General features: G+C 40.2%; 1 protein-coding gene across 2 annotated transcripts; it reads right to left on the bottom strand.

Annotated features, from left to right (window-relative positions):
• Positions 1-10,083: 10,083 nt before the first annotated feature.
• On the bottom strand, positions 10,084-23,148 carry LOC134882446 (inter-alpha-trypsin inhibitor heavy chain H3-like). Of its 2 annotated transcripts, XM_063910130.1 has the most exons (22): positions 22,828-23,148; positions 20,070-20,105; positions 19,936-19,959; positions 18,566-18,723; positions 18,086-18,190; positions 17,840-18,002; positions 17,572-17,682; positions 17,347-17,475; positions 15,766-15,882; positions 15,510-15,678; positions 15,257-15,382; positions 14,764-14,945; positions 14,480-14,665; positions 13,798-13,937; positions 13,460-13,620; positions 13,091-13,120; positions 12,768-13,010; positions 12,236-12,349; positions 11,944-12,145; positions 11,484-11,659; positions 11,267-11,378; positions 10,084-11,068 (listed from the first exon to the last, which is right to left on the bottom strand). In XM_063910130.1, exons 1-22 carry the CDS (start codon positions 23,146-23,148, stop codon positions 10,933-10,935), a joined length of 3,141 nt encoding a protein of 1,046 aa, XP_063766200.1. In that variant the 3' UTR covers positions 10,084-10,932. The 2 variants fall into 2 exon arrangements, with proteins under 2 accessions (XP_063766200.1, XP_063766201.1); XM_063910131.1 differs by lacking the exons at positions 19,936-19,959; positions 20,070-20,105.
• Positions 23,149-23,167: the final 19 nt, after the last annotated feature.

The raw sequence follows: 23,167 nt of genomic DNA, 5'->3' as shown, positions 1-23,167 counted from the left end.
GTGTCCGGGTGGGTCGTTGCTAGCCACATCCTCCTGGGTGGGCTATAACTCATCTCTAGACGGGGATAGGGCCTTATCTCAGTCCCCCTCCACAGGCCTGCCCCTCGCCTGCTCTGTCTTAGGGAAAAGATTTCCTGGTGCCCCGGTGTGTGAGTTATAGTCGGGGTTAAGGTGACTGAATAGGCCTGTCTGTTTGGGTTGTCTTTAGGGGATTTATGTCTATGTGGGCAGAGGAATGTGAAGGGGTGTGTGTGTGCGTGAGTGTGTGTGTGTGTGTGTGAGAGTCTGTTTATAAAGTATGCCTGTGAAACTGAAATGTATTCACCATGCAAACAAGTTCTGCTCATCTTAATGTATCTGAAACACTATTGTCATAAAGTTATTTAATCATGTGAAGGGCATCGTTACAGTTGCATCTGAGGGTTGCCCCCCCTCGTACCATACGCACACACCCCCTCCCAACCACCTACCCCATCCACGCCGCCTCTCTCTGTCATCTCGGCCTATCAATCAAAAATGTATTAAGTCCGGAGTCGGGGCCGATCAAAGGCAGAATTCCTGGGAGGAGAGCAGATAAGGCCTATCTCATTAATAAGTGCTTTACCATCGTAGGGGCCCGCGCGCCGCACCACACCCTGCCTGCCTCCCTTTGATATCTAATTATCCATCCGTTTCATTCTGTCAGAGAGGGAGGAGAGGGACGACTCACGGTGTCATCACAACCAAATACTGTTGCGTGTGTGTGTCTGTGTCTGTGTATATCAGGATCTGGGCAACCAAAAACATTTATGACATGCAGCAAATCCAAATGTGCACAGAGTGGCACATGTAAACAAATGCAAATAAGATGCTCTTGTAAAGGCAACTGGGCCTGCGTATGTAGGGTGCCCCTCCTGAATGGCTGTCATGCATACAGTGTGATCCTGAGATGGAGAGAGGGATCTATTTTACAGAGCGTGTAACACTAACAGCCAAGTGATGTCGGGACTCGGAGGCGGCTTACAAGTCCACCTTTTAACAATCTGTAGGAGCAATGAGCTCTTAGAGTCTGAAGACGGATAAGATAATAGCGGGCGAGCGAAGAAACAAGATATTAAAACATCAAGGTAAGATATTGAGGAAAGGGGACAATGAAAGGAGAGCAAGGGTTAAGAGGATTTTTAAGAAACGCTGGGTAAAGACTGATGGACAAAAGAGGAAGAAGAAATGAAGAAGGAAGGGAGAGGCAGACAGGAGAAATGAGAGAATGGGAAATGGGAGGCAGAGAAAGAGCAGGGCATTCTTTTCCCTTCTCTTCTTGGTTTTCTGTAAGAGTAGCTCAGGAAGATAAGGCTAAAAGGTCCGTCAGTCTGTTGTGGAACAATCCGTTCTGTGTCTCTCCCCTTTTACTCTCTCTCGCTCAAGATACTGCCTTTCTCTCTGTCTAATGGCACAACTCAGATTTCTAGCGATGCCTCTTGTGATATGGCTCATCTCTGGTGGCATGGTTTACTGACATCACTTGTCCAATACAATATACTCTCATCCCATAAAGAGCAAAGCAGCCGCAAGACAAACACAACAGTGAAATTCTGTGAACCCTTTGGGCTATTTCTCTTTAAAGAAACAAACTTTTAATAAAGCTAATATTCAAAACCAGTGTCATTTATTGATACAAAGAAAGACTATTCAAAGCCACAATAAAGGCTGAAATTATGTCTTCGTTTAACTGAGCCGTTCAAACCCTCGTCCCTAATCGCTCAAAGCAGAGCTCGGAGACAAACACAAACCAAGGAGGATTTAGAAGAACAAAACGGACACAAAACACAGGCCCACGTGCCTAACAAAGACTCCAAAGTCTGCCTCCCCATCCCGTGTCCTCCTTCATCTCTCGGCGTTCCTCTTATGAAGAGACTTTCTTCAAGAGCAGAGAGGAGGTGTGTCAAAGACATGGGTCACAATGTTTACAAAGACCACTTTTAATCCAATCACAGCATCCCTCTGCTTTTATTTCCTGTTTCATGGGATTAAAAAGAAATGAAACGTAATAAAAAACAAAATTAATTTATGGCTGAATAACATGTTTTTTCCCCGTTTCTAAATACATTGGTTTAAAGACTAAAAGGGAATCTACAAAGGAAATAATTAAAGTCAATTAAAGAAGCAAATTAGTTTCTAAGTTTTAGTATGTAGTTGCTATATTTCTAAAGAAAATGTTGATGTAAAATACAACTAACAATGCTCGGTAATCATTTAATATTATATAAAAAGGCTTCTTCACAAAGCCTTACTTCTGAAGTGAAGACACCAGTTAATCTGTGAATAATCAGCTGTGAATACATCCCTCTCTCTGTCTGCGTCTCCGACCTGTTGTGAAGCTGCCTGAGGGTTTGAATAACTGTCTGGTGCCATGCTGCCTCACCCCAGGCTCTGGTGGGAATGAAGAAGAGGTCAGCAGAGGGGTGTGTGTGTGCGTCTGTGTGCATCTGTGTGTGTGTGTGTGTGTGTGTGTGTATAAGTGTGAAGGTGTACACCCTTGGCTGTTGCTATTCATCGAGCCAGGACAGACGGATACATGGAAGTAAAAAATGGGCTTAGTGTTTCAAGAAAAGGGGAATAGGTGGAAAGAGAGTAATCATGAGACCCAGAGGGCTAGACAACGGAGCTCAAACAGTCGCCGAACATCATGTGATTATAAAGACGCCAAATTGGCTGTGTTCAAGCCAATGGCAGACTCACAGTAACAAAGCTCATTTTAATCAAATTTGGACCCTATGCATGCTACCCCAAATTAGAACTGACACAGTTTTAGATGCTGTATTTTTGAACGTAAAATTATAAAGAACTTCTGATGATGATGATTACGCAACACGCTGGCAGCCCGAATGGCCTTCGGCCAAGCTCTTCGCTAAGCTAATACCTTTCTCTTGAAGCAGCACTGGGAGTGAGAGAACACATCAGACCAACAAGCAGATGAAAGAGAGGTCAACCCGCCGGGTGAACCTCTTCTTGGGCCGACAAGGGCCAGAGGCGCTGCCTGCCTGGGTGGCACTGCCTACACCCCCTGGACGAACGGGTCTGGTTGTGATTTGGTTGTGCGGGACGCTGAAACACAGCAGAGTCTTCCTTCATTTTCTTTCTTATGTTCCCAGGATGCCTTGGCTATCGTGGGTTAGGACGGGGTGACAGAGGGGTCAGAGGGGCTCCAGTCGACTGTGCCCTGAAGGGGAATCCTGGGGAGGGATAGCAGAGTGCTGGTTGAGAGAGGAGGGGGGCTATCCCTCAGGAGCCTGGCCCCTCCCAAATCAAAACAAACAAACAGAGTGGTCCTCTGATCTAATCTGGCTGGACTTAAGCCCTCCAAACAGAGTGCCTTGAGCAGCTACTGCACAGCGGCCTGTCCCTCACAGCTATTCAGAAATACTGTAACTACAATAACTTCATTTAAAAGGATCCTTATTTTGGGAGTTAAAGGGGGAAAAGCTCCAGACACAGGGAAAGTTCAACTCATTTCACGTTACAACAACTGTTACTGTAAGCACTGCACTGAATACACACATTGTTATTATGGGACATTTAGTTCTGCTTTACATGCACTGCAGGGGAGCGGTATTTTGTTTGCTACTGCCTGAGAAAGCCAACATGTTTGTGTCTTTGAATAGTCACCCTAAACATTCCTTCTGTTTTTGTGTTTTGAAGCTTTGCTATGGTTCGGACGGTAGACTAAACTTCTCAGTGGCTAGCTATGACTTCAACACAATGCTAAACAAATTCCTCTTCCTCAGCAGCGTGTCGACCAATCACAGCGCGGCGTTCTGTCAGCTGACCAGCGAGAGAAGATGAGGGTGAGATTAGCCCAATCAGGGGTCAGGCTGAGGTTATCATAACCACTCCAAAACTAAAACAGATGGAGAACGGAGTGCAGCACGACTCAACATCTACTGTCGGACTCGTATCTTAAGGCCATATATTCTCCTGCTCCGCTGGACTGGAAGAATATCAGACTTGTTCAGACAGTTTTGGTTTTGCAATCTGGGTCAAGTTGCTTTAAACGGATATAGTGTGGATCAGCAAGTCTCTCGCATATGATACGATACATGATAAGAAGTGTAACTCTTTGTGATTAACGTTCCTTTTCCTTCAACCAAACAGAAAGAACTAAAGATGCTAAATAAAGCCTGTTAGTTCATGGTGGGACTTTTTTAGATCATACTTCTGAAATGTATTATTACATTATTTATTTTTTGAAACACAAAAGCTTTTTCCTTTTTAGTAGTATCGTAGTTTCTGCTCCTTGTGACAATGCAGATCCTTTTTGAACTGGTCTCCTGGGAGTGCAAATAAAATACGTGTCTGGTTTGGCCCAAACATCATTCTTGTTGTCTGTCAGTCTGCGCTTGCTTTTCCCCCCAACTCTGTCTATTTTTGCATAATTGTTTGCTTGTTCTCTTCATTATCTCTCCATCTGGAATTCAACTCCCTGCAGTGATAAACAGAAGGTCCCTCTCAGTCTATTTCTCCTTCCTTCTCTCTCTGCAACTCCATGCACCTAGATGAGATGTAATTGTGATTAACAGTGCCATGACAGGAGGACACGAGACTTTTGTCATGTTGGAAAAACAAACAAACAAAACCGACGAGATAAAGAGGTTGGAAATATGTACAACATCTTATCACAGATGCTAATTGTTTCCGTGTGGGAGGGGACGGTGCCCGTGGATAGCAGCGGTGCACGTGAGGGAGGGAAAGAGGAACTTGAGAATATCCTCCCTGTGCGTTTGGCCTGCGCCTGACTTCGGAGCTAAGCCCTCTCTCAAGAGAAGGTCAACACCAGGTTCAACTTTTCACCTCGGCCGGTCTGAGGGAACACACTAAATACCGAGGATTACGCCACAGTGCGCTGCAATATTGCCTGGCCTTCGCTGCATTTCTGAACAGACCTGCACAGAACATTTCAAAAACCAATAAAAACCCAATAATGCATTTTCAATTTAAAACAAATACCAGAACAAAAGATCTTGCTAGAAGGTTAGACTAAATTTAGAATAAACATATAGGTGCATGTGCTGGAGAATCAAAAGCAAAGCTCAGGACTGTTTTTGTTGTTATTTTTTTCTCTTATTTCCTTGTAAAGCACCTGCGAACACTGGGAAAAGCACTTTATAAATATTATGTATTATTAACAGTATAAATCTGCTTAAATATTGAACTACGCAGCTGTGTTTTAATTACATTATAATCATGCAGGTTGCTTTTTAAAACTTAGATCACCTGCTAACTAAATTAACTAAACACAAATTAACTTGCAAAGTCAGCAGAACATCAAAGGCAACACCATGCTCCATAGCAACCTCCTGTACTGAAGGGCCCAGTGGGCTGAGTACAGTGGCGAGGAGTCGGTGAACCTTATTTCACTTTTGGGCTTCATGTCTCGTGGTGCAATGTATATGTGAGCACGTGTGTGAATGTTTTAACATGTGTGTGTGTGGGTAAAGCGATGTCAGCGTCGGTCAGGTGTAACCGTACAGACAGACAGGCAGGCGGCCGGCTGGCGTCAGCAGCCACACGCCTGTCACGACACACCACACGCCGAGGAGCTGCATACCGCAGCACCCACACTGCGTACACACAATGAGCGCTCAGTCCCCAGCATCATGCACCAGCGGCAGCAGCAATGTGAAATATTCACACAGGGACAAAAGGTAGAGAGACGGGCGAGGAGAGGGGGTGAGACCTGGGAGGTGAGGACGGAGGAAAGGGTTCAAGAAAGTTGAAGAAGTCACATGAAATAATAAGTTGTGACAAAGTGGAGCGTTCAGACAAAGGTCTCACTGCACTGATGTTTGAAGGAAGGACTTTTTGCATGTTCAAGTTTTGCAAACTACAAAGAAAAATTGTTATCTAGGTCAAACATTTATCATGAAACATTCATTTTGAGACTTATTTACATTCAAAACTTGTCAAAATAAAGGAAGAGAAACGGCAATTACTTTCTATTAAATCCATTGCAACACTTATCAATACTCACAATTAGGGGTGGAAAAATCTGTTGCACAGTTAGTCAATGGTCATTTAATCATTGCCATTTTCAATAATCAAGTTATCTTTCAATCTTATATGGAATTTGGTGTATTTATAACAAATAATCTAAACATTTTTTTTTTTTTGTGCAATATTTAACATCTTTGATTTTTGGCTGTTAGGGTTAGGGTTATAAATAATATAATAAAAATAAATAAATAAGAATTATTATTGAAAAGGGTAATCCTGATACAGTACGCAGCACTAACACACAGCAACTTGATTTTAGTCTCGCCTCAAAATATTGCAGAACTTTTTCACGTGACTAATTCTCTTTAAAATGTTCCAACGCTTTCAATACAAATAACTTTATAGGAACTGAAAAACTGCTCGAAAATAATATAGGAGTCCTCAGTTGTCAGACTGAGGGACCTGAGTTGAGAGACTGCAGATGTACTGCAGCTCTCTCCCGCCCTCTGGTGGTGCAGCAGCAGACCTACACTAACTCCCTGCTCTTCTGCATGACCTCCTTATTGAACTCTTAGTCTGACCTGATGTTTCTAACCTTGCGATGATCTGGGGGAGGAACAGCAAAGATATTAATGTCAACCATGTGTGAAGAGGTCGCTGTAGCATTTTCTTCAACCAGGGCCGAATGGAATACAGTGGGGCCCTCTCAAGCTATCGCCGACACCCTGAGCCCCGCACATCTGGTGTTAATCAGTAAAGCTTACACAAACACACACATACAAAGAGACAGACACACACAAGCAAACACCTCTGCAAAGATCCCCTTAATAAAATCCCTCTCAACTCCTGAACTTCCGACATGACTGGGGTCAACACACTTGCCCTGGATATTTAGTACACACACCAGAGCCATGTAATAAGAGCTGGTGAGTTGTTACAGTACAGTGTTCTCACACACACACACACACACACACACACACACACACACACACACACACACACACACACACACACACACACACACACACAATCAGACAATACATTTTAGACTCTGCATAGGAAAATGTTCAACAAATGCAAAACACATAAATCCGAATGACGGATATAAAAGGACAACATAGAGAGAAAGTGTGTGTTCTTCATTTATAGAATACATATATGACCAACCAGTCACTACTCAGCATCGTAAGAGTTACTACATCACCTAATAAATGACCTGATAGCTTAGTGTGTGCTAAATTATGTTACATTTCAACAAAGCTTTACACAATGACAAAAATAAATACATCATTGTATGTCATTCATGGAATTCTTCAATTAAAAATTTGAAATAAAAACAAAAATGTGATTAGTAAAAGGTATTGTGAACTTTCATCAATTAACTTGCATTTTATAGTAAAAGGTGAATCCTTCAGTTATCTTTTAGACTGGCTGATAAGACCTAAGTTAAAGTCGTATGGATAAAATGCAATTACATATTGTCCACATACTTCATATTTAAAAATGAGAAAAGCTTTATTCTCCGTACTAAACAGCTAAAACAAAGCGAACAAGGAGTTTCAGGAAATCATTTTTTCTGTTAGATGTGAAAAGATGATTTGGTTTAATTTTATAATAATAATAATGATGTTAAAATCTTAAAAAGGTGTAAAGCAAAAATGTAGAATTCATAAACGTAATAAAATGATTCTGTTTAAACATACTGCAGGTGGTACACATAATGTGGTGTACTGCTGTATAGAGCTCCTGCGGTCACGTGACTTTTGGTTGGGAGCCACCATTTTGGCAGTCAACATGACCACCGGTGCCAGTGTTTTCTTACCGAGCGAGTATACTTCTCATTTTAATTCAAGTGAAATTCGGCTTTATAGTACAAAATTAGAGAGATTAAATATAAGCGACCCATATAATTCACCCGGTGTGCTTTTCAAGAGCATAACCTCCTGCTCTGAAGACGATGTACCCGACTTGCGCTACGCAGACATCCACAGCTATCTTGTAAGCTTTCCATCAGTGTACTCAGGAGACTCCCTCAGAGCGTACAAAAGCTTGGAGGCTTACAAATGGTGTCAGTCCGGCTTCGTAAACAACATTCAACTGTGGAGTCTTACATCCAAAAACTTCGGCATCATCACTGCAAGGGTAAGTATTAAATTATTCCAGTTTGATAGGCAGTGTCACGTTAGCATTGTTTGTTTATTAGCTTGGCTAGCTACGGAAGTGTCACGTTAGCATGTTTTTTAGCTTGGATAGCTACTGCAGTGCGAGAGATTATCACTCTTTCTCCCTACAAAATAAGAAGGAATATTTCAACACGGGTTTGTTTACCACTAGCTTGCTACAAGCTAACTTGCTAACTGGCTAGGCTGCGCCAGAGCCACACTTGTTGAGTTAAAAAGGGACATCACAGTGTCCGTTAGCTATAATAACTGGGTGCTACTTCTTAAATTAAACTAATTAAATTTAATTAAACTGACCAGAAACTTTTTGTAGCATTGTACTGTATTCCTTCACCCACCTGATATGAAGTGATCACTGCATAAGCGAAAGCCAACGGCCGGGGGGTCCCATCTTTCAGTCTTTTTCTGAAGGCTCCTGGCTCTTTTAATCGCTCCAATCCACTTCTCCCTCCTCTCCGCGTCTTTAGGAATGCGATAATACGATACACCTTTCTTTTTCCCACGCCTATTTGTGCAACCTGGTGCACAGCAGTTATCCACCATCCTTGACAGTCTGCCAGTGCCTGTCAATTTACTGCCGCGATGACTGCCAAAATGGCTGCCCCTGTCGTATCTCGTCACGTGACCAGCATATATGACATCATCTGCAGGAGCTCTATATAGGCCAAGCGTGTGATTAGTAGGGGTGGAAATGACATACCTCCGTCCACACCTGTTTCTGTCTTCTCTCTGCAGGCAAGGAGCAACCAAGAAACAGTCTCCTGACCCATTAAGAAGCTTCTACAGGACTACAAATACAAACATGAGTATGAGAGATACTTAATAACACCCAAAGTACAGGGAGTTAGAAAAACTCACGGCATGGCTAAGTTATTTTAAACGTCATCCCTGTGTTGTTGTGTTAGCTAAAAACATTAGCTAGCTTGTGTGTACTAACGGTTAGCTAACGTTTTGCGTGACTGTAATGGCAATGCGCTGCGGTAAGTTTGCCAAATTCCTCGGTTAGTATCTTTATGGTCTTATCCTTTCTAAAACTGAAACACAGTCATTTAAAATACGTAAAATAAAGCTAAAATCCTACCTTTGTGAGACTGTTTTCGAATGCGGGGTCTTCTTTACCTCCGGTTGCCAGCGCAACAGCAAACCGCAATGAGCTCACTGCTGCCCCCTGTGGCCATACTACACACGAGGCTCTCTCTGCGCATGCGCCATAATGACATTGGCCAAATGGAAAAGGCCAGGCTAGCATCGTAAAAACAAAACATGCAAGGAAATAGAATGCCAATGTAGAAAATGACTCAGACATACTAGGTTTTATGAAGCACTACTCTACTCTGAATTAAAATATGAACTTGTACTAGGTATAGGAAATTGGCCCTTTCTAAAAGCAGTGGTATAAAGTAACTAAGTACATTTACTCTAGTGTACTTGGGTACAATTTTCAGGGACTTTTACTTGAGCATTTCCATTTTAAATGACTTCGTAATTTTACTCCATTACAAAATGGCACCACGGATGGCTGCATCGGTTTGTGGTGTGCTCTGTTTGGTTTTGTTTTGTGTGTTAATTTTGTGTCTACGCTCAGTCCAATACTCTGTAGGCTACTTGATGTTCAAGGGGTTCTACAGGAATTGAGTTTACTGCCTTTTTCTTTAATTTGCACAGATCTCCACTTTGAATTTGTCATGTCTTATTTTACTGCACTGTTTCTTGTATATCTGTTCTTTGTGTAAAAATGTTGTTTATTTTTTATTTCTTATAATAGTTTTTATAATCGTATTATTTTTTGCTCCTTTAAAAAAAATCCCATTCTTCTCTCAGTGTCTATGTATGCTTCATTTACACCTAAGCAAATTCCACCTATGTGTAAACCTCCTTGGTTATAAACCCAATTCTGATTCTGAAAAAGCTATGACAATCAAACACAAACTGATACTGTGTGTACATTTATTGTCATCACATCACAGACAGGTCCAAAACATTTTTGTTGTAAGAGTAAAAAACAACGGTAATATATGGTTTTATAGACCCAATTTCAAGTCTACATTATATAACCTGTAACATCTAAAAAATATATGTAACAACGTGTGGCCGGAAACGGCTGTGTTGGTTTTACCTTTGAATTTTTAAAATGATAAAATATGTTTTCAGTGTGAACATTTTCAGTAATAAAATCACAAGAAATTCATCCATAGGATAATATTCTTTGGTGGTGCAAAGTTGGCAAAAAGCCTAGATAGGGCAAAAGTGAGAGTTCAAAAGTAAAAAATGTGGTTGTGTTTTTGCACGTACCAGTGTACAGATTTCCACTTTTTCGAGGCAAAATCAAGTTGTGTAGAGTTGTGGCCATGGTCTTAAAGCTTATTTGGATAACCTTTGATACCCACATTTGCATGCAATAAGGTACATTCAGTTTAAAGGCAATGGTGTGGTTTGTATGGGGATGGGGATGCAGACTTATAACTCTATGACAGCCTGAAATTGGAAAGCACCATAATATTTCTAGATTATTTCAAACAAATTGAAAGAGTGCACAAACTGTCATTCACATTGTCGTTTTTAGGAAGTAATGTCTTTTATGAGTTCAGGAATCATAGTTGTTATTTTGTATCGCCACTATATAAGAATGTAAGGATCCTGGGATTTATAATATTTGTTTTAGCATGTGTGCAATTTTTTAAATGAACACTCACTGTGGCTCACTTTAACCTGCATCTCTTGAGCATAATAATTTGGCCCCAGTGCATTGCTACTGGTATTTTAAACTTCAACATAAAAAAAATCAGCCTTTAAAAAGCCCTGACACAATGTAGTCAGAGGCTTCTCCATCGATGAGTCCTGCTCCATCATTGTTAACAAACCAGCAGGGAATATTTTTCCCATTCTTCACATCCCTGCTGAAGTCCTTCTGCCAGTGTCTGTGAATGAGATTTAAAAAAGCTGTGATGAAATGCTCTTTCAACTTTGTGTGTGTGTGTGTGTGTGTGTGTGTGTGTGTGTGTGTGTGTGTGTGTGTGTGTGTGTGTGTGTGTGTGTGTGTGTGTGTGTGTGTGTGTGTGTGTGTGTGTGTGTGTGTGTGTGTGTGTGTGTGAGAGAGAGATAACCATATGAGGCACCTGGTAACGTTGAGTATTTCTCCCTTCACATACATGGTGGCATCTATTTTCTTAGGGTTCTTATGTGGATGCAGGTCTGTCAACTCAAACCCAACGCCATGGTAGAACTGACCTGGAGGAAGATATTTCATTATTTTTATAAAATAAGGAATCACGAAACATAAAACAGCTGAACAGTGATTGCATAATTAAAGGAAACTTCCTTGCAGATCTTTACCTAGCAGACCATGAACATATTCAGACAGGTGGTGGCTGTCCAGGTTGTAGAAACCCAGGTAGACCTGTTGGTCTTGGGGTTTCTTCCAAACCTTTGTGTGTCTAATGACCTCAAATTTAACCGAGTGCTTCAGATTCACTGTCAGGCTGCAGTTCTTGGTCAACCTGAGGTCCATACTGCAAGAGAGACCATCATTTTAGTATTAAATTGATTTATTTGTCACTGCAAATTTAGGTTAGTACAACTTAATTTAAGATAATCTTTTCAGATTTTATTCATTCACATCCATTTATAAAAATAAAAAAAATCTAAGTTTTATTAGTCAGTGACTACTGACTCCTCACTCCTCTCAACCGGCTAGCACTAATCAACATTCATTTGTATCCTGGCATGACCAAAATGACAATATTCCTCTAATTACTTAATTATTAAATAATATTTGTAAGGCAGTGTTACTCACTTGGTTTCTTTGATAGAGGTTGTATCGGACCACAGCAGCTTGATCTGCTTGCCTTCATGGAAAACTGTGATGTCCTGCGTGCTAACCTCCAGCCTCACCCCCAGCTTATGGTGGATGATACCAAAACGGCCAAAGTAGGTATTGATGTTACCATGCGGGTCAATTTTCTTCTTGCCAATAATTTGGCCGTTCACCACAAAGCCTGAAAATAATGACAGGTTTTATTTTGTTTGCCTTTCTTTGTTTTTTTCATTAATGAAAAACAACGATGTGAGTAAAACTCAGGGCTGACCTGGTACTGGGTCGCTGACCAGGTTGAAAACAGTTCCTGGTTTGTCGTTGATGTTGAAGCATAGAGCCTCATCTCTGTCTTGCAGTTCTATCATGAAATGAGGATCCCCGTCCGCTGCAAACGCATTAAAGGATCATGTCAGAAAAACAAGCATGTATAAAAGTCAAACTCAAGTTTGTTACTACGATATTTTAATACAATCTTAAGCAGCTGCACCATGAGACACAAAATACAAATATGAAGCTGAAATGAGCATGTCCTCTTTAAATAGCAACTGCAATGATTGTAGATAAACACAATTGAATAGTTAAACGTCCCAGGATCCTTATCATTAGATCTGATATGGCAAACCGCTTGAATCATTTAATTTCAGAAAGAATGACACATATGATGGCTGTGTTTGAGGAGTTTTTACCTCTTTGCACCAATTCAATCTTTTAATAAAATATTTAAGTTAAAGTGATTGGGAAATGTATACAACAAAATGATAGATTTATTTGATAGTAAAACTGCTGCTGTGTGAAAAGCTTACCACTGCTACCACGGGAACTGCCACCACGGGAACTGCTACCACGGGGACTGCCACCACGGGAACTGCTACCACGGGAACTGCTACCACGGGAACTGCCACCACTGGAACTGCTACCCTGGAAACTGCCGCCACGGACTCTACTTGCACCGGTATGGCCACTAGCCAAAATGTTAGCAGTGGATGTGTGAAGATAGGATTGGACGGGGATAGAGCTAAGGGGTCGGTGCTTATTGCCTGAAGAACCTGTTGTGAAAAATAATGAACACTTGGCCCAAAATGCTATTGATAAAGTCACATGATTACATTAAAAGTGATTGTCATACCTCTGAGTCTTTCTGCTTTCTGTCGTTGATCTGTGAAAGTAAAGTAATCACAGAAAACAAAGTAAGTTTAATGTCTTTGGCATGTTCTACATACACTTTTTGATTTAACCTATAATGGGACAATACTACAGTGGCTGACAGCTGCAAACGTGCTACCACGGCTCAAAAATCTGAGGGGAAAAGCGTTGCAACCTCGGAAATAATACAAAACTTGTGTCTTATTGTAATTTTTAGTTTTTCAATCCTTGTGTAGCATGTATATGAAGCAGAATATTTAGACTATATATCCCATAGGTGTATTTCTTAAATTTAGGGTCGCATGTATTTTAAATGCCTTTACATAAACGTGTTATGTATGTTTTCTCTTACCCTCAGTCAGTTTGTCAGCAATGAGAGGGCTGTCTGGTCCATCCTCAGTGTCAGGCTTAGTGACTACCATGGAGGTGAGAGGGGTGACAAAGCTGTATTGCAGAGACATGTTCATCGCCTTGGCATTCCCAGTCGCTTTATCCTGCTCAGTACCAATGTCACTGGGAAATTAAAACGTTTTTGATTTGATTAGCTTTAATCACATTGGACATCAAAAAAGATGCACCATGAAATATTTTGAGTTCCTTCGAATAATCTGTCCTTATTGATGGAGAACCTTGATTCAAATATTGGACAGCTACAGGTGAAACTGACAGATACGTTTCTGAGGAACAGACCTGTTCTGGAGGAGCTGCTGGATGGTGAGGTAGGCCCACAGACGCTCAGAGAAATTCCCAAAGATGTACTCTTGGTCAGGATAGATCAAATCTAAGTTTATCTCACTGGCGTTTCCTTGTTCCTTGAAGTCTTCTTCAGACTTGAGAAAGGGGGAAAATGAGTTAATGAGTTATTAATGACGGCAGAGTTATTAATAGTTGTATTTGACAAAAGCAGGACTGAGAGTCTACAGCATCACTAGAAGCTCCGTGAGGCTAAATGCTAACGTCAGCATGCTAACATTATCACTATAGCAGCGTTACAAGTATCATGCAAACATGTAGGGTACTTTAAAGCACAAAGTATAACTGGTGATGGAAAAAAGGTATTTGGTTGTAAAACAAAGTATTTGACCAATTCAAAAAATGAAATGGATAATGTCAGTAAAATACATCCTATGAAGATTATCAAAGAATTACATGAAAATCCACCCAAATTGTTATATTTTTCCTTGCCTTGAAATGTAAAAAAGGAGCATGATGGCATAGTGACTTTAAGTTAAAAATACGTAGACTACAGCAATCCACCTAAAAATATTGCACTTAGCATTGAATATTCAGTCACAGGAACCATCTCATTTGAGACACAATTACTAGGTAGTGCTTTTTCATGCTTATAGGCTTATTACTGTCTATTTCTTACCCCCTGAGCGAACACTTCCACCATGAAGTTGTCCAGGTTGTTGTCGGTTAGTCGACCCGCCACCACGATCTCTGAGCCGTTAAACAGCTGGCTGTACTGGTTAGTCGTCAGGGAGTCCACTGCATTATCAGGATAACGCAGGTCCACCTCTAAGAGCAGAGGGTTAGCCACCTCCTCATAGAAACCCTGGAACAGAGACATACTCCAAATCAGGCCTTGTCGGTTCCCTAGAGTACAGTAGGACAAAAATATCCCCAAACTTGCATTGACATCTTTTACCATACCTGGAGTTGTACAGCTGCATCCGAACCCTCATAGATCCTGCGGGCCACTCCCTTGTTTTGTTTGCTCATCACATCCAGGAAGGAGTAGTCCACATCATTTCCAAATCCAAGACAGAACATAGACATATTCCCGTTGATAGCAGAGCGCACATTCTCCTGAATCTTTGGAAGTCTTGACTCCCCTACATCCAGAAACACAAGTGTTATGTCTAACCATGCAATAAAACCATTGTGATTTCAACAAAACAGTTACTAAGGTCTTGTGTCTTTCTTGACAAATCGGTGTTTCAGAAGGAAATCAGTAAGAACAAATCCATTTTGACTACTTTCTGACACCCCTAGTTATCAAAAAATGCTAATGCAAAATGTACAAATCTTACAGATTCTTAGCTATATTTCAGACTTGTTTTCAGCTGCACTTTTAGATTTGAATTAGGGTTACCTCTGATCTACAGTATAGAAGTATTAAAATCTTCAAATCAAGACATCTTACCGCTGTTTGGCATCCCGTCAGTCAGTAAAATAATCATATCTGTACTCCTCTCTGGCAGGTCCATATTTGTTCTCTCTTTCTTCAGCATTCTCACTGCCCTCAGTACAGCATCATTGATATTGGTGGCTGGAAAGAAATAATACAATGGTAGTGAGTCGTACTTCCTTGTTGAAACATTTTAAAATGTGTAAATATTTAAATTAATCTGATTAGGAAGTGCACAACAAGTTGGTAACACATGTTTTCCTCTTACATCCATTATCTCTTATCTTCTTGACATAGGCAATGGCTTCAGTCACATTTGTCTTTGTAGCTTTGGTAAGATAGTTCTTCCAGGGGGTAATTGCATCATCAAACACGATAAGAGCAAAGTGGTCCTCTTCGTGGAGGTCATTCAGAATGGCAACCAGTGCATCCCGGGTCTGCAAAGGTACCCACATCAACATATGAAGATATACAAAACAGAGATGCATACAGTCTGGATCTCACTTTCACAAAAAGCCCTTTACCTGTTCCATCTTTTTACCACTCATCGATCCACTCCTGTCAATCACAAAGGCCACGTTCTTTGGAACTCTGGGCAGGTCAGGAGGAGCGAAGAAGTGCACAAAGTATCCGTTCACAATCTGAAGGGAAATATAGCAGTTAATAAAGGCTATTATGTTGTTATTATTGTTATGTATTAAATATGCCACAAGGCCACAGTTATGTATTCAAACAAATATGGAAGTAAAACTAAGATTAGATCAGAAGTAAAATACAAATGTTATTCTTAAAGGGATAGGTTAGACCAGGGGTGTCCAAACTTTTTTCACTGAGGGCCACATACAGAAAAATATACGGAGAGCTGGGCCACTTATAGAGGTGAATATTGCCTCATAAGTTAAGTTATAAGTTAGTAAAACAAATCAAATGTAGGTGAATAATGCGCAATACTTGAAAATGCTTTAAGGAAAAAAACGCCTACATACCATCTCTGTTTAGGGTTTCATTAATTTTGTCGGCAGCTCATTCCTTAAAACAGAAGCCTCACATTGTTTATAATAAGAGTAAATATGAAGGTTAAATTTCAAGCTTGTTATAGAAATAAGTTATTGGGTTTTTTTTTCAATCAACTAAGATTTGTTATTAAATGTTTTAAATTCTAAATGACTGAATTTATTTGAAAATTGGGCTCATTCATATATTTGAACATATATATTTGAGAATTAAAATATAAGACAAGCAAACGTTTAATTTGTGGGCCATATTCCATTATACTTTTAGAATTAGCTGAGGACCAATTCAAAATGGCCCCCGGGCCGTAGTTTGGACACCCCTGGTTTAGATTGTTGGAAATCAGTAGATGGAGGAGTACTAGCATAAAAGCTAAGAAATGTACCGTTTTGGACAGAGGCAGCAAAGTGTATTTTAGCTACCTAAAAGAAAGGCCCACCTCTATTAGTTTCAGTGTTTTTTAAGAATAATTTAAATACTTTAACTTACAGAGGACAACTCTTTATGAAGAGGAACTTATGTTGACTTCAGAGCCACCAGATTCCTTTGACAAAAACAATAATGTTACCTCACAGAACACAGAAGATACTTGTCTACATTTACCTAAGTAACAAAAAAAAAACACTGACAAACTTATCAGTTCGGCACAGGTATGTAGATGAGTAACATCTGTATTTTGTGAGGTATTTTTTTTTTCCGGCAACAAGCCTGGCGTGTTTGTCGAGAGATTATAGTGATATAATGGCGTGCTCTTCTCCCTAGCGGAGAGAGCTGTTTTTGACGAGAAGGTAAAGCAATATTTTGTGGGATTTTTTACAGGACAAATTTGCTTAGCTGATGCTCTCCTCCAAAACATCATTGCTTTCCTTCAGTACGACCTGTTCCTCCTATTGGTGGACATGATGACTGCCATCTTATCTAGGATAAGTAGCTCTTAAAATCTGAACAATCACTTTGTACTTCATGTAAAAATACAGTAAGCTACTTCCAAAAGTCTATTTAGTCTGGCTGTGCTCCTGCATCTTATAATATGGTGCTTCTTGTAGCATAACTGAGTCCTATGTGGTGCTGTAAAGTCTTAAGTGGCCCCTGACCTGAACTTCCCCGAGGCCCTTTTTGCGTTTCACATCATACTTGATGATGAAATCTCCTTCAATTATGGTGTCTTCACATCCCTGACATTTCCTCTGCTGATCCAGTGTTGGAGAGAAAGAGATATGTGCCTGAGAGACAAAAAGATAATGTCATGACATTATTGGAGACATCATTAATGCTTAAAAAAATCATCCTCATGTTCAGAAGCTTAGAAATCTTTCTACCTTTGTGTCTGTGACGGTTTTCTCCACCAGGGGAAGCAACTCGTTGGAGAGGAAGGTCGCAGTGGCCTCAACAAAAGCAATACCCTGAGGCTCATAGATGTTTGTCACAATCTGTTTACACACACACACACACACACACACACACACACACACACACACAAACACACGTTATCACTGAGGCAGATCAAAGTGTGGACGGGAAGCATTCCTGCTCCTCCTGACCAGTATTTTGTTATTGAATAAAATAAAGGAGGAGAGCCTGTCCAACCTGGAACTCCTGCACCGGTTGTTCTGGTTTAACTCGGGTCAGAATCTCATACTGGCCCAGTTTCCTCTGAAGGAGCTCCTCATAGGTCAGAACGAATGTCACGCTGCTGTTGGCGGCGATGTTGACAGAAACTGAAAACTTCTCCATCTTTCTTCCTGAAGCCCTGTAATTATCGAAGTGTTTTACTTTAAAATTGTTGTTCACATCACCACGGGTTCACTGTAACATTTTTGGAGTCCAACATACTTCACCAGTCCAGCAGTCTGTCCAGAGGAAACAGCCTTCTCATACTGTTTCTTGGCTTTCTCTTTCTCCTTTACATCTCCGACATACATCTGACCATCGATTTCCCTGTGAGGCAGAAAGACAGAGTTGGTTTTCTATTACCACTGTTAGAAAAGAAAGTTAAAGTAAAATCAGGAAAATGTACAAAGCAGACCATAAAATATATTTTACCAATAGAAGTAATACAAATATTCTATCCAAATATTTAAGAAGCTAGAAATATAAAAATGCCTTCAATCGTTATCAAAATATTTGCCAAATACTGTTCTGTTTTTTCTTTCTAATTTTAGTGGAGGAAAAAGCACAATATTAAATCCTGTATTTGAGTAGATAATGGCATGAGTGATTAAAATACAAGTTCCTTTAAATTGTACTAAAGCCCTGTATATTTCACCACCATCTATGTTCACAGTTCAAAGTCAAAAAAACATTTGGACTGACATGCTGAAGTTGGCGATGAAGGCGGTTTTGGGCAGCTCCACCTCGAAGAAGATTTCCTGGGAGGAGTTTGCTTTGTTCAGAGCCTTGGAGGTTATGACGGTGTGGGCGAAGCGCAACGTCACAGTGCAGTCCACCTTCACGCTGTATACCTCCACCATCTGAAAGGATAAACCATGTATAGGGATAGACACAGTCACATCCTGCCTCTCTGACCGTCATTCTCCATCTGTCCACCAGATGCCATCAGACTTTTCCACCTTCCCTCGTCCGTTCTGCACTAACCTCTTCCTCTCACTTTCCCACTTTCCCTTCTAAGCCCTGCATTATTAACCCAGCCCATTTTCACTCAAACCCTGTAACTTTGTAACCTGTCCCTCTCTGTCGGCTCCATTCCTGTTTCACCTGGACCATCATTAAGATCTGTTCAGACTTGTCCCCCATGTCAGTAAAGCCTTTGTTTTTCTTGTATGCCACTAAATCACTAAAACCCTCCTGTCACCTGGTCCATCTGCTTTATGGCTCTCATCCCGTTGTTGTAATTTCACACAAAAAAAACCCAAACTTGGCATGCTGGATATGTTACGATGATACTTTGAATTCAGTTCAAGTCAGATTTTTTTCTTGGATCACAGAAGCCCCAATTTGCATAATCAACAAGGACAAATAGGAAACATCGAACAGACAGTTACTGTTACATTACAATCACAAGACAATTTCATACATTTGATGTGGGATTTCACTCTGTACTCAATTCAAGGAGTTTAACCTCAGATCAAATGTGAGTTTAAGGGTTGAGTAAAATGCGTTCTAAACAGGAAACAACATCACTCAATTATACCCACAACAAATATTAAAACAGGATATCACAGCAAGATCAGTGGCTAAGTCAGCTGGCAGCTGGTTGTTGTCTCTCTACTGAGTTGTGCATCGGATGTCATGAGAATTGGCCCCTTAAATGGAAAATTCATGTCACAAAATCGAGATCGGTCACTGTTGTGTAAACACAATGTGAGATGGAACTTTTATAGATAGGAATAAAAGCACAGAGGGACAAAATCACTTCCCACATGTTTATTGTCTCCAGCAAATCACAGCGGGAAATAAATGCATGCCAATAGGCACTGTGGGGGAAAGAGTGGACATCTGGAAGCAATAAGATTTAGAAGAAAAAAGTGGACTTTTTTGCACACTAACAATAGCACTACTGTGAGATACAAGTTACCAGTCCCCTTGAACCAAGACCACTGGTAGCTTCTCATGTGCATTGAATTATTATATCCAGATTTCGCAATGGCTCTCCCAGTGATAACCTATAATAAAGGACGTGCCTCTGTTTTAAATTTATGTCAATATTAAACTTGTTTACTCACATTTGCAGGGTTTGTGCTTCTTTTCTGTAGAAGAAAAAAAACATTGGGAGACATTTCACAACTGACAGGGCAGGGTGAAAGGAGCATATAAACACACCTCAGTACTTTATATTTTTGCAAGTCATTTCAACTACCTTTATTGACCTGGGGCCCATAGCTTCTTTGGTTTCCTGGTAAACAACAAAGTATTATTGTATGGTTATTTGGAAAGAAACAGAAGGATTGGAAAGAGATGTTAATCAAATGAATGACGATATTTCTTTTATAAACTTGATGTTTCTCATTGTTAAACACAGTTTTTTAAACAATTGTGTACCAATACTGCTTCAGTAGACATGTCTAATCTTCTCATCTTTATCAGTTCTTATAAAAGTTGCCTTGACAAAATGTCATTTACAGTAACGCCTGGAGAATACTATGCAAGCAAGATGTGGCAAACTAATCTGATGAAGGATTACATTAAAGTGTGGGAAAAGAGCTGTGGATCTAAGGTCACGCAAATCACAAGCTGGCAGAGATCAACGAGTAGTGGCAGGTACATTGGCTGCAACATACAGTATGTAGTACAAACATAAATCTGATCACTTGACAGAGTGGTGACAAGAAGATAGGCCAGGGCAGAGCAGGGCAGGGAAGGGCAGGCATCTCAATAACACACCTTGCATTATTTCTTGCAGCGGCATTGATTGAGCCAGTTAGGACCATGGTGTCTGCCTCTTCATTAAAGTGTCCGTATTACTTTCAGGTTCATATTTCTATATTGTGCTACTACTGTGACATGTTAATATGCTTTAATGTTCATTCTAAAATAACTGACTTTGCTTTGAAAGGAAAAGGTTCAAGTGTTACGTTTAGTAGTCTGAAGATTTGACTTGAAATAGCTGATGGTGGTATATAGTTATTACAACACACCTTAGCAAAAGACTGATCTGGGTTTTTTTGCAAGTTTTAAAGATACTTCCTTTCAGCTGAAAACGCTTAAGTGTTCCTGGAGATGCTCATGACTCTAAAGCTTTGGCATCTTTTTCATTCGATTTCCTGAGGAGCTCCTTCAGGCATATGATTGGCAAAGGTCCAAATCCACCTAGCCAAGAACAAAATACCAACATGCCCTGAGCATATCCCTACTTAATTATGTGGCTTCTTGTTTGTTTGACTTCTAGAAATTGCAAAACCTTTTGACTACCACAAACACATAAAAACACATTCCTTTGAGAATGATTTTCATTATTATTACAAAAAATGTTTCTTCTATTTATTTATCACAGCATTTAATTCTCCTGGCAGGATTTGCTTTGTAAATAGTTTTCTGTAAATAAGATTCAGCAGATTCAGAAATGTTTAGTTTAATATTAGTTTAATTTATTAAGTTATTAAATATCTTTATTAACAAATCAATTGATTAGGTTCCTCTATATAGCACATAGTGGTCTTTTAGAATAAAATAAAAATAGAAGATAAATAAAATGAAATATAACATAAACATAAGAAGTCAGAAGTGTGCAATAATAAGATAAAATCAGATGTATATAAACATAAGAACGTGAAGTAAAAAGAGTTAAACAGTCTGATAGCCACAGGCGGGAATGACTTCCTGTGACCTGTTCCTTTGTGGTGCAACCCTGGGGAATGACAGTAAGACTTGTTGTTTTTTGCAAAGATGTACCGTGGCAGACTCAGGCTGACTGAGGGGCAGGGGCAGAAATGGGCAACAATGATTACCAGTGATAAGAGAAGGATTGTAGCCTCTTATGAATGTGTATGTGAAGTGCACGCTGATAAGGTTTCAAAGGTATAAAATGACTTCGTACAACGTGAGCGTGTCCAATCAAAGAGTAAATTAGGGAACATTAATGTCTCCTTCCCATACTATTCATAGTGCATCTCAGGATCACTGTCTAAACTCTGATGTTGAAAAACATATCCATTAAATGCAAGAAACTTAATTTGCATTCACTTCAATGAACTTGCATCTCTGATTAACTTTTTTAACCTGAAAACAGCACAGTATGAATCATTTAAGTAAAGGTAAAAGTAAAAATACATAGTGGACTCTGGAAATACTCTTTAAGCAAAGTCCTGCATTCAAAGCATTACTTATCTAAAAGTGATAAATACAATCAGATGATGTTTTGGATTAATAGGAATGATGCATTTATGAACATGTTTCATTTTACCACAGTAGATGTTTAATTCTAACTTCCAGCTGATCCAAATGAGTCTTCTCTCGAGATCATTTAGCCAAGGAAATAGATTCCTCATCCTTCAGTTGATCAAATACACAAAACAAATATAAAAAAATGTGGAAGTAGCTGATTTAGCTGAGGGTAAATAAGATGTTATCTGGAAAATCAACTTAGTTGTCAGACATATCAAGGAGAAGTATGAAATATCTTCTTATGAGATGTTGTGAAGTATAAACTTGTATACCAAGAAAATAGTAAAAGTAGCCTTGATTTGTGCCGTACTAGGGTATATTTACTTAGTTACATTCCACCACTCAAGACAGGATATGGAACACAAATACATAGTTTGGAGGAATTTATCTTGCGATGGTTGTATATTGTTTTTATCGGGCCGAAATTAACGAATAATCCGGAAAAATCACATCCCTTTATTTTGCTATTTTGCACAGCTTTGATATGCTTTCTAAACAGATCTTATTTTTCCCCTTTTTATTCCTGGGAAAACACTGCTGCTGCTGCTAGACCTGCAAAACACGCACCTCTTCCTGCGTGCCTGGGGATTTATCATGGGAAACAACTCTTACAAATGCCTGACTTTGTAAACAATGCATGGTATCCATCGACTGATCACCACGAGTGGCAACCAAAGAGTCATTTGTGCACATGCGAATGCACAAATACTACACATGAAACTTGTTTCGAATACCTGTGTCGGATCATCTCTGCGAGAAACCACCAGAGCTCCTTGGGCCTGAGCTGGAAGAAAGATGCAAACACAAATCCACAGCAGCATGACTCTGCACGGCATGGCTGGGAAACAGAGGAGCCTCAGTGCTGGCATGATGTCTGAAAACAAGTGTGGAGGGAATTCGAGGCATGTGGGCTTTAAGTCTTCCCACAAGAGTTTGTACTCCACCCACCCACGCAACTCTGCTCCAGGAGGAGGGACCCTCAGCCTCTGCAACTGAAGTGCGTGTGTCTGTGCTTCCCGTAAAAAGGGCTGCAAAGGCATGTCCGGGAAACTCATAAGTCAACTCAAATTATAC

Source organism: Eleginops maclovinus, chromosome 20 (genome assembly GCF_036324505.1).
Source record: "Eleginops maclovinus isolate JMC-PN-2008 ecotype Puerto Natales chromosome 20, JC_Emac_rtc_rv5, whole genome shotgun sequence".
Lineage (NCBI taxonomy): Eukaryota > Metazoa > Chordata > Actinopteri > Perciformes > Eleginopidae > Eleginops > Eleginops maclovinus.
The sequence above is the reverse complement of the archived record's forward strand: the minus strand, read 5'-3'. Positions and strand labels throughout refer to the sequence as shown.